The following is a 15,930-nucleotide window of genomic DNA, read 5'->3' as shown; positions in this document are numbered from 1 at the left end:
GTCAGTCCCAGTAGTGTAATTGATCTCCCTGCTTCCCGTCAGTCCCAGTAGTGGAGATAATGTAGCAGTAACTCACTAACTACATGATCATACAGAACACCAACCCAGACATACTGGAAGGGCTTGCCGTCTTACCTTGTGCTTGAAGGCAAATCTGCTCTGTGGTGTTTCTCAACCATCTATTCTAGAGGATGGAAACAGTAATAAGAGATCTATACTACAGGCCTGGGTTCAGTGACCTGAGAAAACAGTACACACCCTGACCATGTTCTCTCTCTCTCTTGTTTTGAAGTTCTGAGAGAGAGGACACAAGAGAGGGAAGGAGAGAGGGAACAAGAGAGGGAAGGAGAGAGGGAACAAGAGAGGGAACAAGAGAGGGAAGGAGAGAGGGAATAAGAGAGGGAATGAGAGAGGGAACAAGAGAGGGAAGGAGAGAGGAAACAAGAGAGGAAAGGAGAGAGGGAACAAGAGAGGGAAGGAGAGAGGGAACAAGAGAGGGAAGGAGAGAGGGAACAAGAGAGGGAACGAGAGGAGAAGTGTTAAATGAGCTCTTTAAACAGACTTTTAGACTCAGGAGAGAGAGAGAAGACTCAGGGGTTAGGACTCTGGCTGTGTGTGTGTGTGTGTGTGTGTGTGTGTGTGTGTGTGTGTGTGTGTGTGTGTGTGTGTGTGTGTGTGTGTGTGTGTGTGTGTGTGTGTGTGTGTGTGTGTGTGTGTGTGTGTGTGTGTGTGTGTGTGTGTGTGTGTGTGTGTGTGTGTGTGTGTGTGTGTGTGTGTCTGTATGGGAGAAGATGATCCCTAGACTCAGACATGACTATTTACCTGATAGTATTTCAACGCACACACATTGCCCAGTGAGACAGGAGTGTAGGCGCTCCAAGCATTGTGTGGACGCTGGCATAGACAGTACAGAAAATAGAACAGAAGCAAATAACATGTTATTACAGTATATTGCTGGATTCTGTAGGCAGAGGGTCATCCTGACTTCATTACACACACACACACACGCACACACACACACACACACACACACACACACACACACACACACACACACACACACACTCTCTCTCTCTCTCTCTCTCTCTCTCGCTTTCTTCCAGAAAGGTTTGTGTGATCTAGTCTCCCCACTGCAGCTTCAGAATGTATAGGAGGGTGATGTGGACTGTATTGTTACTGTGAATAAGGAAACAGATTAGGGGTGAGGTCTGTTTAAATGACTTTAAACTGCCCTTTACGTTGAGGCTGCTGCACAGGCTTGAAGAGGGGGCAGGTGGGCTGGGGTGAGGAGTGGGAAGGAGATAGAGGTGAGGTGAGGTGTGTGTGGGGGGGGTGAGGAGTGGGAAGGAGATAGAGGTGAGGGGTGTGTGGGCTGGGGTGAGGAGTGGGAAGGAGATAGAGGTGAGGTGAGGTGTGTGTGGGGGGGGGTGAGGAGTGGGAAGGAGATAGAGGTGAGGGGTGTGTGGGGGGTGAGGAGTGGGAAGGAGATAGAGGTGAGGTGTGTGTGGGGGGTGAGGAGTGGGAAGGAGATAGAGGTGAGGTGTGTGTGGGGGGGGTGAGGAGTGGGAAGGAGATAGAGGTGAGGTGAGGTGTGGGGGGTGAGGAGTGGGAAGGAGATAGAGGTGAGGTGTGTGTGGGGGGTGAGGAGTGGGAAGGAGATAGAGGTGAGGTGTGTGTGGGGGGGGTGAGGAGTGGGAAGGAGATAGAGGTGAGGGGTGTGTGGGGGGTGAGGAGTGGGAAGGAGATAGAGGTGAGGTGAGGTGTGTGTGGGGGGGGTGAGGAGTGGGAAGGAGATAGAGGTGAGGTGTGTGTGGGGGGTGAGGAGTGGGAAGGAGATAGAGGTGAGGTGAGGTGTGTGGGGGGGGAGTGAGGAGTGGGAAGGAGATAGAGGTGAGGTGAGGTGTGTGTGGGGGGGGAGTGAGGAGTGGGAAGGAGATAGAGGTGAGGTGAGGTGTGTGTGGGGGGGGTGAGGAGTGGGAAGGAGATAGAGGTGAGGTGAGGTGTGTGTGGGGGGGGTGAGGAGTGGGAAGGAGATAGAGGTGAGGTGAGGTGTGTGTGGGGGGGGGGTGAGGAGTGGGAAGGAGATAGAGGTGAGGTGAGGTGTGTGTGGGGGGGGTGAGGAGTGGGAAGGAGATAGAGGTGAGGTGTGTGTGGGGGGGGGGTGAGGAGTGGGAAGGAGATAGAGGTGAGGTGAGGTGTGTGTGGGGGGTGAGGAGTGGGAAGGAGATAGAGGTGAGGTGTGTGTGGGGGGGGGTGAGGAGTGGGAAGGAGATAGAGGTGAGGTGTGTGTGTGGGGGGAGTGAGGAGTGGGAAGGAGGTGAGGTGTGTGTGTGTGGAGGGGGGGGGGGGGGGGTTGAAAAGGGAACTTCCAAACAAACAATTAGCTAAGAGCAGCAGGTGCTTTTAGTTTGGGCACACAGCCAAGATGTTTTATTTTTTGTCTGTGTAACTTTGTGTTTATGTGTGTGTGTGTGTGTGTGTGTGTGTGTGTGTGTGTGTGTGTGTGTGTGTGTGTGTGTGTGTGTGTGTGTGTGTGTGTGTGTGTGTGTGTGTGTGTGGTGTGTGTGTGTGTGTGTGTGTGTGTGTGTGTGTGTGTGTGTGCGTTCCTGTACTGCAGCATAAACACTGGGAAAGCTACTGTGGGTTTGTCCTCCTCAAAATAAGTCCTTACCACACACACGACTACAGTACCTCCCTGGCTCTTCAAGAGAAGTCCTTACCACACACACGACTACAGTACCTCCCTGGCTCCTCAAGAGAAGTCATTAGTAGAGTGACTTATGTATTTTTAGTATTTTTATGTGAGAAGTGTGTGTTTAATAGAGCCTCGTCAGTCTGTAGGACCTTACCCTGCTCCATCTCCCTGTCTGTCTCCATACTCCATCTCCCTGTCTGTTTCCCTGTCTGTCTGTCTGTCTGTCTGTCTGTCTGTCTGTCTGTCTGTCTGTCTGTCTGTCTGTCTGTCTGTCTGTCTGTCTGTCTGTCTGTCTGTCTGTCTGTCCGTCCGTCCGTCCGTCCGTCCGTCCGTCCGTCCGTCTGTCTGTCTGTCTCCCTGCTCCATCTCCCTGTCTGTCTACCTGTCTGTCTCCCTGCTCCATCTCCCTGTCTGTCTACCTGTCTGTCTCCCTGCTCCATCTCCCTACTCCATATCCCTGTCTGTCTCCCTACTCCATCTCCCTGTCTGTTTCCCTGTCTCTCTGTCTCTCTGTCTCTCTGTCTCACTCTCTGTCTGTCTGTCTGTCTGTCTGTCTGTCTGTCTGTCTGTCTGTCTGTCTGTCTGTCTGTCTGTCTGTCTGTCTGTCTGTCTGTCTGTCTGTCTGTCTGTCTGTCTCTCTGCTCCATCTCCCTATCTGTCTCCCTGTCTCTGTCTCTCTCTCTGTCTGTCTTTCTGCTCCATCTCCCTGTCTGTCTCCCTGTCGCTCTCTCTCTGTCTGTCTCTCTGTCTTTCTGTCTATCTGCTCCATCTCCCTGTCTGTCTCCCTGTCTCTGTCTCTCTCTCTCTGTCTGTCTTTCTGCTCCATCTCCCTGTCTGTCTCCCTGTCTCTCTGTGTCTCTCTCTGTCTGTCTGTCTCTCTGTCTGTCTCTCTGCTCCATCTCCCTGTCTGTCTCTCTGTCTCTCTCTGCCTGTCTGTCTCTCTGCTCCATCTCCCTGTCTCACTGTCTGTCTCTGTCTGTCTCCCTGTCTCTCTGCTCCATCTCCCTGTCTGTCTCTCTGTCTCTCTGTCTCCCTGTCTGTCTCCCTGTCTGTCTGTCTGTCTGTCTGTCTGTCTGTCTGTCTGTCTGTCTGTCTGTCTGTCTGTCTGTCTGTCTGTCTGTCTGTCTGTCTGTCTGTCTGTCTGTCTCCATGTCTCTCTGTCTGTCTCCCTGTCTCTCTGTATATCTCCCTGTCTGTCTCCCTGTCTCTCTGTCTGTCTCCCTGTCTCTCTGTCCATCTCCCTGTCTGTCTACCTGTCTCTCTGTCTGTCTCCCTGTCTTTCTGCTCCATCTCCCTGTCTGTCTCCCTGTCTCTCTGTCTGTCTCCCTGTCTCTCTGCTCCATCTCCCTGTCTCTCTGTCTGTCTCCCTGTCTCTCTGCTCCATCTCCCTGTCTATCTCTCTGTCTGTCTCCCTGTCTCTCTGTCTGTCTCCCTGTCTCTCTGCTCCATCTCCCTGTCTATCTCTGTCTGTCTCCCTATCTCTCTCTGTCTCCCTGTCTCTCTGCTCCATCTCCCTGTCTATCTCTCAGTCTGTCTCCCTGTCTCTCTGTCTGTCTCCCTGTCTCTCTGCTCCATCTCCCTGTCTATCTCTCAGTCTGTCTCCCTGTCTCTCTGTCTGTCTCCCTGTCTCTCTGCTCCATCTCCCTGTATATCTCTCAGTCTGTCTCCCTGTCTCTCTGTCTGTCTCCCTGTCTCTCTGCTCCATCTCCCTGTCTATCTCTGTCTGTCTCCCTATCTCTCTCTGTCTCCCTGTCTCTCTGCTCCATCTCCCTGTCTATCTCTCAGTCTGTCTCCCTGTCTCTCTGTCTGTCTCCCTGTCTCTCTGCTCCATCTCCCTGTATATCTCTGTCTGTCTCCCTGTCTCTCTGTCTGTCTCCCTGTCTCTCTGCTCCATCTCCCTGTCTATCTCTGTCTGTCTCCCTATCTCTCTCTGTCTCCCTGTCTCTCTGCTCCATCTCCCTGTCTGTCTCCCCGTCTCTCTGTCTGTCTCCCTGTCTCTCTGCTCCATCTCCCTGTATATCTCTCAGTCTGTCTCCCTGTCTCTGTCTGTCTCCCTGTCTCTCTGCTCCATCTCCCTGCCTATCTCTCAGTCTGTCTCCCTGTCTCTGTCTGTCTCCCTGTCTCTCTGCTCCATCTCCCTGTCTGTCTCCCCGTCTCTCTGTCTGTCTCCCTGTCTCTCTGTCTCCAGCTGAGAGCTATGTTTATTTCATAAGGCCCTGTGACCAGCTCTGTGTTTTTGTCTGGAGACGTGTGTTGCCGTCGCCGCCTGTCTCTTCCCCTTGTCAATGGAAGGAGCCATCACAGCCTCTTTTAAGTCCTCTACCCACCTTTCCTCTCCTCCTCTTCTCCTCCTCCTCCTCCTCTGACAGCTTCCCTCTGTTCTTCCCTCTTCTTTTCATGGTCAGCCCTTCTGCTCTTGCTTGAATGCTCGTCCCTCGCTCCGTTTCGGAAGAGGAGAGGAGCAGTGTGAAGCGCATCTAAAGAGACCTGAGCTGTCTCTTTCTCCCTCTCTCTCTCCTTCTGTCTCTGTCTCTGTCAAGGCTCTGTCACTTCAGTAAGGGACGTGTCTTTAATACCTACTGCTGGGTAGCCCCTAGTTGGCTTTTTATAGCCGTTTATATCAAAGCTGTGACAGCTGTTAAAAACGGTCCCCCGGAAGACAAGGCACCTTAGTTGTTAATGGCATTATATTATAGACACACACACACGCACACACACACACACACACACACACACACACACACACACACACACACACACACACACCACACACACACACACACACACACACACACACACACACACACACACACACACACACTGGGAGACAAGGCACTTGAGTAGTTAATGGCACTACCCGATGGCTTTGAGTTGCTGAGCTGTCTGAAACTGGGACAAACTTAGTTAAAACTGTCTGTAATGTTTGGTGACTGTGACGTAGATATGCCATGTGCTGTGGAAACCTCTTCCTCTTGTATATTTAGATATAAGCTGTATTCAGACATGCCAGGTACATTATGTTGATGCCAGAGGTGATGAAAGGGATTCATTTGCATGTTTTCCTATTAAATGGTTGATTGACGTCATCATCTTTGTCTCTTCCAGACATCCAGTGTGATTGAGGGCGTGGCCAGAGTCAGCAAGGAGGCGGATTCTGCCATACATACATCAGCAGTGAGCGAATCACAATCAACGGAACCTGGGGTTGGCCACACCCCTTCTCTACCCCCCACCCTGGAGCCAGAGAGAGGAGACCGCCCACCTTCCAGTAAGTACCTTGACTTCTAACCTCTGACCCCTGACCTCCAAACCCTGCTCCTGCCCTCTGTCCCCAACAAAACATTCTATTGTGTGTGGGTTAGAATGAATTATCTCTCACTCCTAGGTTTTTTGTGCTGCACAAATTCTTCCATTGTCTTTTATTTGCTCTCTTACATTATTTCTTCTACCCCGACCTACCTTTCTCCTCCTCTCTCTACCTTTCTCCTCCTCTCTCTACCTTTCTCCTCCTCTCTCTACTCTCTCCTCCTCTCTCTACCTGTCTCCTCCTCTCTCTACTCTCTCCTCCTCTCTCTACCTGTCTCCTCCTCTCTCTACTCTCTCCTCCTCTCTCTACCTTTTCCTCCTCTCTCTACCTTTCTCCTCCTCTCTCTACCTTTCTCCTCCTCCTCTCTCCACCTTTCTCCTCCTCTCTCTACCTTTCTCCTCCTCTCTCTACCTTTCTCCTCATCTCTCTACCTTTCTCCTCCTCCTCTCTCCACCTTTCTCCTCCTCTCTCTACCTTTCTCCTCCTCTCTCTACCTTTCTCCTCCTCTCTCTACCTTTCTCCTCCTCTCTCTACCTTTTTCCTCCTCTCTCTACTCTTTCCTCCTCTCTCTACCTTTCTCCTCCTCTCTCTACCTTTCTCCTCCTCTCTCTACTCTCTCCTCCTCTCTCTACCTTTCTCCTCCTCTCTCTACCTTTTTCCTCCTCTCTCTACCTTTCTCCTCCTCTCTCTACCTTTCTCCTCATCTCTCTACCTTTCTCCTCCTCCTCTCTCCACCTTTCTCCTCCTCTCTCTACCTTTCTCCTCCTCTCTCTACCTTTCTCCTCCTCTCTCTACTCTTTCCTCCTCTCTCTACTCTTTCCTCCTCTCTCTACCTTTCTCCTCCTCTCTCTACCTTTCTCCTCATCTCTCTACCTTTCTCCTCCTCCTCTCTCCACCTTTCTCCTCCTCTCTCTACCTTTCTCCTCCTCTCTCTACCTTTTTCCTCCTCTCTCTACTCTTTCCTCCTCTCTCTACTCTTTCCTCCTCTCTCCACCTTTCTCCTCCTCTCTCTACCTTTCTCCTCCTCTCTCTACCTTTCTCTACCTTTCTCCTCCTCTCTCTACCTTTCTCCTCCTCTCTCTACCTTTCTCCTCCTCTCTCTACCTTTCTCCTCCTCTCTCTACCTTTCTCCTCCTCTCTCTACTCTTTCCTCCTCTCTCTACCTTTCTCCTCCTCTCTCTACCTTTCTCCTCCTCTCTCTACCTTTTTCCTCCTCCCTCTACTCTTTCCTCCTCTCTCTACTCTTTCCTCCTCTCTCTACTCTCTCCTCCTCTCTCTACCTTTCTCCTCCTCTCTCTACCTTTCTCCTCATCTCTCTACCTTTCTCCTCCTCCTCTCTCTTTCTCCTCCTCTCTCTACCTTTCTCCTCCTCTCTCTACCTTTCTCCTCCTCTCTCTACCTTTTTCCTCCTCTCTCTACTCTTTCCTCCTCTCTCTACTCTTTCCTCCTCTCTCTACTCTTTCCTCCTCTCTCTACCTTTCTCCTCCTCTCTCCACCTTTCTCCTCCTCTCTCTACCTTTCTCCTCCTCTCTCTACCTTTCTCCTCCTCTCTCTACCTTTCTCCTCCTCTCTCTACTCTTTCCTCCTCTCTCTACCTTTCTCCTCCTCTCTCTACCTTTCTCCTCCTCTCTCTACCTTTCTCCTCCTCTCTCTACCTTTCTCCTCCTCTCTCTACTTTCTCCTCCTCTCTCTACCTTTCTCCTCCTCTCTCTACCTTTCTCCTCCTCTCTCTACCTTTCTCCTCCTCTCTCTACCTGTCTCCTCCTCTCTCTACTCTTTCCTCCTCTCTCTACCTTTCTCCTCCCCTCTCTACCTTTCTCCTCATCTCTCTACCTTTCTCCTCCTCCTCTCTCCACCTTTCTCCTCCTCTCTCTACCTTTCTCCTCCTCTCTCTACCTTTCTCCTCCTCTCTCTACTCTCTCCTCCTCTCTCCACCTTTCTCCTCTCTCTACCTTTCTCCTCCTCTCTCTACCTTTCTCCTCCTCTCTCTACCTTTCTCCTCCTCTCTCTACCTTTCTCCTCCTCTCTCTACTCTCTCCTCCTCTCTCTACCTTTCTCCTCCTCTCTCTACTCTTCCTCTCTCTCTACCTTTCTCCTCCTTCTCTACTCTTTCCTCCTCTCTCTACTCTCTCCTCCTCTCTCTACCTTTCTCCTCCTCTCTCTACCTTCTCCTCCTCTCTCTACCTTTCTCCTCCTCTCTCTACCTCTTCTCCTCCTCTCTCTACCTTTCTCCTCCTCTCTCTACTCTCTCCTCCTCTCTCTACCTTTCTCCTCCTCTCTCTACTCTCTCCTCCTCTCTCTACCTTTCTCCTCCTCTCTATACTCTCTCCTCTCTCTCTTCTCCTTCTGTCTCTTTCTTTACATTTGCAACGCTTACCTGATACACATTGTCTGGTTCATCCATTGTTTATCCTGTTGTGTGGTATTTTACTACTGTTAAGGTTATCTGCCGTACTGTGAAGCTATGCATGGATGGCTTTCCTGGCATTGTGTCACTCCCAACAGCATCGTGGGATGTGGTGTGTACTTCCTCATAGCTGCTTTCTAGTCATGAAAATTATTTCAGCAGAAGTTCCTTTCATGTGTTTCAGTTGTGTGGGTTTTAAAGTAAGAGGGAGTTTCTGCCAGTGTATGTTCTGACGTTCATGCCTCTGCTAAGTTTGACTGAACCTAGTGAAGCAGGATCTATTCAGTATCTATTCAGTATCTATTCAGTATCTATTCAGTATCTATTCCAACTACTTTTTTCACAACTGCCACCAGTTTGACGCCAAAAAATGGACAACAAATACATATTGACATTGTCAAATAAATAGAAGTGTGTCAGAACATATAAGGGACGTTTCATGCTGAAACCCTCATATTAAACACCAATATTCACTGAGTTGATGGTTTGTAATAAGGATTGTTTTACAGCTCGGTCATACACAGTATATATATTTTTTATTATTTTATTTGATTAGTTCATTTATTTTCCATGTGATAAGGCCACACAGAGGGCCAGAGATAATTACAGACACCTGTGATAATCTGAAGTACCCAAAAGGGCCACTCGATGTATTGTGATAAATTACATAAAACCCTGAAATATACCAACATTCTGAAAGTTTACTGGTAAACGTAGAAAGTTTCCAGTAATATACCTCACTCTGGGACCCTATCTATAGCAACTTTGTTTGACTGGTTGCTGTATTCTGTCCCTATCTGCTGTCAGGGTCAGGTTAAAAGGTGTGTGTGTGTGTGGGGGGGGGGCATACACACTGACGGAGAGAGGCATGAGTTAAACGACAGGAGAGGCCTCATCGCTAAACATACACAGCAAGAGAAGAGAGGGATAAAGAGGAGGATTGAGGTAGAACGAGAGAGGGAAAAGGAATGACTAAAGAAAGCGGGACTTCAGAGGAAGAGGTGAGGGAGAGTGAGACAACGGTGAGATGGAGACTGAGAGAAAAGAAAAGGAGATATGTAAGGAGGAAAAGAGAGAGTGATAACTAAAGGGGGAAGAGAGAGAGGGAGAGATACACTGTGAAAGGGTGGAGGCTGTGCACATTGATGTGAGGAGACAGGAGCACTTTCCACATAAACGCACTGAGCTCTGAGACTGAGCTCTCTGATGGCCTCCTCCAGGGCACAGACACACACACACACACACACACCACACACACACCACACACACACACACACACACACACACACACACACACACACACACACACACACACACACCCAGAGGCTTGTTTCTCCCATTGCATCGCTCTTTCACCACTTCCCTCACATATTCTCCATCCTCCCCGCCTCGTCCTTCATTCTCACTCTCTCCCTCTCTTCTCTTCCTCTGTAACTCTCTCCCTCTCTTTTCTTCCTCTGTAACTCTCTCCCTCTCTTCTCTTCCCCTGTATCTCTCTCCCTCTCTTCTCTTCCCCTGTAACTCTCCCTCTCTTCTCTTCCTCAGTAACTCTCACCCTCTCTTCTCTTCCTCTGTAACTCTCTCCCTCTTCTCTTCCTCTGTAACTCTCTCCCTCTCTTCTCTTCCTCTGTATCTCTCTCCCTCTCTTTTCTTCCTCTGTAACTCTCTCCCTCTCTTCTCTTCCTCTGTATCTCTCTCCCTCTCTTCTCTTCCCCTGTAACTCTCTCCCTCTCTTCTCTTCCTCTGTATCTCTCTCCCTCTCTTTTCTTCCTCTGTAACTCTCTCCCTCTCTTCTCTTCCTCTGTATCTCCTCTCTTCTCTTCCTCTGTATCTCTCTCCATCTCTTCTCTTCCTCTGTAACTCTCTCCCTCTCTTCTCTTCCTCGGTATCTCTCTCCCTCTCTTCTCTTCCCCTGTAACTCTCTCCCTCTCTTCTCTTCCTCTGTAACTCTCTCCCTCTCTTCTCTTCCTCGGTATCTCTCTCCCTCTCTTCTCTTCCTCTGTATCTCTCTCCCTCTCTTCTCTTCCTCGGTATCTCTCTCCCTCTCTTCTCTTCCCCTGTAACTCTCTCCCTCTCTTCTCTTCCTCTGTAACTCTCCCTCTCTTCTCTTCCTCGGTATCTCTCTCCCTCTCTTCTCTTCCCCTGTAACTCTCTCCCTCTCTTCTCTTCCTCTGTAACTCTCTCCCTCTCTTCTCTTCCCCTGTAACTCTCTCCCTCTCTTCTCTTCCTCTGTAACTCTCTCCCTCTCTTCTCTTCCTCGGTAACTCTCTCCCTCTCTTCTCTTCCTCTGTAACTCTCCCTCTCTTCTCTTCCTCGGTATCTCTCTCCCTCTCTTCTCTTCCCCTGTAACTCTCTCCCTCTCTTCTCTTCCTCTGTAACTCTCTCCCTCTCCTCTCTTCCTCTGTAACTCTCTCCCTCTCTTCTCTTCCTCTGTATCTCTCTCCCTCTCTTCTCTTCCTCTGTAACTCTCTCCCTCTCTTCTCTCCAGTCTACCTAGATTAGTAAACTCCCTCATAAGGAGATAGGTATAAAGTACAGGTCTATCTAATATAAATCTTTATAAACCTTCAAGAAGTTATTTCCACGACATTCTATGGTTTCCATGTTCTGGGGTGAATTATGTGTTGTCCTCATGTTTAACAAAGTAGGATATGATCTCTAACCTTAGCCTGACCTTTGCATAACCCCCTCGCTAACGTACCACACATCATTCTGAAAAACCACAATAAGACACATTTAGGCACATTCAGATACATCACTATGGGAATTGTTTTCAGCTGTGTGTGTGTGTGTGTGTGTGTGTGTGTGTGTGTGTGTGTGTGTGTGTGTGTGTGTGTGTGTGAGGCCTCTCTTCCTGTCCTAGTCTCTGTGATGCCGTTCCCGTCAGTGTGATGATGATTAGTGATAATGCATGTTGACAGTGTTTCCTCTCTGCCCCCAGCAGAAACACATGGGAATACTCGATGAATAGCACCAGGAATTTAACAATAACTCTCAGTGATTGGTCAAACTGACGGGCCATCCCTTTCAGATTGTGTATTGAGTATTTCAGGAACAGGCCCAATTAAAAAACTCCTGTTTCAGTGGGATGACAGCGCTTAATGTGTAGATCTGACGTGTGTGTCCTGTCAGAGTGTGTCCTGACACAGAATCATCAACATATTAAAGACCCTGACACGCACGCACGCACGCACGCACGCACGCACGCACGCACACACACACACACACACACACACACACACACACACACACGCACACATGCACAGATACACACTGACGCTTCCCGGACACACATGCACGCTCATGAGTAGTGACAGGCTCTTGGACAGAGCATGCTTGTTTTGGGTGTGTCAGTGTGCATTACAGCAGTAGTAGTGAACAGTGCTGGGACAGAGATACAGAGAGATACAGAGAGAGAGAGATTCCCCTGGACATTTGCAAAACAAACTGTATGTAAATGATTATCCCATCCAGCCTCCAGCAAGAGACTGATTGTGGAATTAGAAAATGAAAAGTAGGCAGCGAGACATGGTGAGACACAGGTTTATAGAGACTGAGAGAGGGTGAGACAGGTTTATAGAGACTGAGAGAGGGTGAGACAGGTTTATAGAGACTGAGAGAGGGTGAGACAGGTTTATAGAGACTGAGAGAGGGTGAGACAGGTTTATAGAGACTGAGAGAGGGTGAGACAGATTTGTAGAGACTGAGATAGGGGGAGAGAGGGTGAGATACAGGTTTATTGAGACTGAGATGGGGAGAGAGGGTGAGACACAGGTTTATAGAGACTGAGAGAGGGTGAGAGAGGGTGAGACAGGTTTATAGAGACTGAGAGAGGGTGAGACACAGATTTGTAGAGACTGAGATAGGGGGAGAGAGGGTGAGATACAGGTTTATAGAGACTGAGATGGGGGAGAGAGGGTGAGACACAGGTTTATAGAGACTGAGATAGGGGGAGATACAGGTTTATAGAGACTGAGATAGGGGAGATAGGGGGAGATACAGGTTTATAGAGACTGTGATAGGGGAGATAGGGGGAGATACAGGTTTATAGAGACTGAGATAGGGGAGATACAGGTTTATAGAGACTGAGATAGGGGAGATAGGGAGAGATACAGGTTTATAGAGACTGAGAGAGGGTGAGACACAGGTTTATAGAGACTGAGAGAGGGTGAGACAGGTTTATAGAGACTGAGAGAGGGTGAGACAGGTTTATAGAGACTGAGAGAGGGTGAGACAGGTTTATAGAGACTGAGAGAGGGTGAGACAGGTTTATAGAGACTGAGAGAGGGTGAGACAGATTTGTAGAGACTGAGATAGGGGGAGAGAGGGTGAGATACAGGTTTATTGAGACTGAGATGGGGAGAGAGGGTGAGACACAGGTTTATAGAGACTGAGAGAGGGTGAGAGAGGGTGAGACAGGTTTATAGAGACTGAGAGAGGGTGAGACACAGATTTGTAGAGACTGAGATAGGGGGAGAGAGGGTGAGATACAGGTTTATAGAGACTGAGATGGGGGAGAGAGGGTGAGACACAGGTTTATAGAGACTGAGATAGGGGGAGATACAGGTTTATAGAGACTGAGATAGGGGAGATAGGGGGAGATACAGGTTTATAGAGACTGTGATAGGGGAGATAGGGGGAGATACAGGTTTATAGAGACTGAGATAGGGGAGATAGGGGGAGATACAGGTTTATAGAGACTGAGATAGGGGAGATAGGGGGAGATACAGGTTTGTAGAGACTGAGATAGGGGAGAGGGTGAGATATAGGTTTATAGAGACTGAGATAGGGGAGATACAGGTTTGTAGAGACTGAGATAGGGGGAGAGGGTGAGATACAGGTTTGTAGAGACTGAGATAGGGGGAGAGGGTGAGATATAGGTTTGTAGAGACTGAGATAGGGGAGATAAGGGGAGATACAGGTTTGTAGAGACTGAGATAGGGGAGAGGGTGAGATACAGGTTTGTAGAGACTGAGATAGGGGAGATAAGGGGAGATACAGGTTTGTAGAGACTGAGATAGGGGAGAGGGTGAGATACAGGTTTATAGAGACTGAGATAGGGGAGAGGGTGAGATATAGGTTTATAGAGACTGAGATAGGGGGAGATACAGGTTTGTAGAGACTGAGATAGGGGAGATAAGGGGAGATACAGGTTTGTAGAGACTGAGATAGGGGAGAGGGTGAGATATAGGTTTGTAGAGACTGAGATAGGGGAGATAAGGGGAGATACAGGTTTGTAGAGACTGAGATAGGGGAGAGGGTGAGATACAGGTTTATAGAGACTGAGATAGGGGAGAGGGTGAGATATAGGTTTATAGAGACTGAGATAGGGGGAGATACAGGTTTGTAGAGGGAGAGAGGGTGAGATACAGGTTTGTAGAGACTGAGATAGGGGAGAGGGTGAGATACAGGTTTATTAAGGGAGAGAGGGTGAGATACAGGTTTATAGAGGGAGAGAGGGTGAGATACAGGTTTATAGAGGGAGAGAGGGTGAGATACAGGTTTATAGAGGGAGAGATAGGGGAGATAGGGTGAGATACAGGTTTATAGAGGGAGAGAGGGTGAGATACAGGTTTATAGAGGGAGAGAGGGTGAGATACAGGTTTATAGAGGGAGAGATAGGGGAGAGGGTGAGATACAGGTTTATAGAGGGAGAGAGGGTAAGATACAGGTTTATAGAGGGAGAGAGGGTGAGATACAGGTTTATAGAGGGAGAGATAGGGGAGATAGGGTGAGATACAGGTTTATAGAGGGAGAGAGGGGGAGACGTTTGGATAGCAGGTCATTTTGACGCTGAGGCTGTGTTGGAAAGTAGTAAACATCCAGAGACCTTGACAAACACACTATACATGTGTGCTTCTGCATCAACGCTCCACCCTGCCGCAGCATCCCCACCTCCCTCCCTCTGCTCTAAGAGAAGAACCGGCTGTTTGAGCGGCTTCTCCATCAACGCTCCACCCTGCCGCAGCATCCCCACCTCCCTCCCTCTGCTCTAATAGGAGAACCGGCTGTTTGAGCGGGTTCTCCGTCACGCGTGTCACCGCCGCTCACATTGGACAAGACACGACCTATTTCATCCTGCTGATCCCCAGTGTGTGAAACATGACCCTCCACACGCGTACACTCACACCATCACAGTGCCCCCACACTACTACTGAACACCATTTGAGAACTGAGGAAGGAGAGAAAGTGAGAGAGATTGAAAATAGAGGTGGGGAGGACATACAGAGACTAGAAAAAGAGGGTAGCAGCGTTTGTCTGTTGGCTGTGACTTGACAAAGGAAACCACTTTACAGAGACAGACTTATTTTACCACATGCTGCTGTTATTACATCTACACAGGGTGTTTCTCTTTCTGTGTGTGATGTTGTGTATTGTGTCAGGGTGTGTGATGTTGTGTATTGTTTCAGGGTGTGTGTGATGGTGTGTGTTGTGTCAGGGTGTGTGTGATGTTGTGTATTGTTTCAGGGTGTGTGTGATGGTGTGTATTGTGTCAGGGTGTGTGATGTTGTGTATTGTGTCAGAGTGTGTGTGATGTTGTGTATTGTGTCAGGGTGTGTGTGATGTTGTGTATTGTGTCAGGGTGTGTGATGTTGTGTATTGTTTCAGGGTGTGTGTGATGGTGTGTATTGTGTCAGGGTGTGTGTGATGTTGTGTATTGTGTCAGGGTGTGTGTGATGTTGTGTATTGTGTCAGGGTGTGTGATGTTGCGTATTGTGTCAGGGTGTGTGTGATGTTGTGTATTGTGTCAGGGTGTGTGTGATGTTGTGTATTGTTTCAGGGTGTGTGTGATGGTGTGTATCATGTCAGGGTGTGTGATGTTGTGTATTGTTTCAGGGTGTGTGTGATGGTGTGTATTGTGTCAGGGTGTGTGATGTTGTGTATTGTTTCAGGGTGTGTGTGATGTTGTGTATTGTGTCAGGGTGTGTGTGATGTTGTGTATGGTGTCAGGGTGTGTGTGATGTTGTGTATTGTGTCAGGGTGTGTGTGTGATGTTGTGTATTGTTTCAGGGTGTGTGTGATGTGTGTATTGTGTCAGGGTGTGTGTGATGTTGTGTATTGTTTCAGGGTGTGTGTGATGTTGTGTATTGTTTCAGGGTGTGTGTGATGTTGTGTATTGTTTCAGGGTGTGTGTGTTGTGTGTATTGTTTCAGGGTGTGTGTGATGTTGTGTATTGTGTCAGGGTGTGTGTGTGATGTTGTGTATTGTGTCAGGGTGTGTGTGATGTTGTGTATTGTGTCAGGGTGTGTGTGATGTTGTGTATTGTGTCAGGGTGTGTGTGATGTGTGTATTGTTTCAGGGTGTGTGTGATGTTGTGTATTGTGTCAGGGTGTGTGTGATGTTGTGTATCGTGTCAGGGTGTGTGTGATGTTGCGTATTGTGTCAGGGTGTGTGTGATGTTGTGTATTGTGTCAGGGTGTGTGTGATGTTGTGTATTGTGTCAGGGTGTGTGTGATGTTGTGTATTGTGTCAGGGTGTGTGATGTTGTGTATTGTGTCAGGGTGTGTGTGATGTTGTGTA

General features: G+C 48.9%; 1 protein-coding gene across 1 annotated transcript in view; it reads left to right on the top strand.

Annotated features, from left to right (window-relative positions):
* Positions 1–15,930, top strand: part of gse1b (Gse1 coiled-coil protein b) — a 410,942-nt gene that overhangs the window by 112,673 nt on the left and 282,339 nt on the right. Inside the window, exon 2 of the mRNA XM_045708804.2 lies at positions 5,801–5,963. Within this exon, the coding sequence (XP_045564760.2) occupies positions 5,801–5,963 (163 nt within the window). The remainder of the gene's footprint in view (positions 1–5,800; positions 5,964–15,930) is intronic.

Source organism: Salmo salar, chromosome 26, assembly GCF_965601325.2.
Source record: "Salmo salar chromosome 26, fSalSal1, whole genome shotgun sequence".
In the NCBI taxonomy this organism is placed as follows: Eukaryota; Metazoa; Chordata; class Actinopteri; order Salmoniformes; family Salmonidae; genus Salmo; species Salmo salar.
Note: the sequence above shows the minus strand (reverse complement) of the source record. Positions and strands in the feature narration are given on the sequence as shown.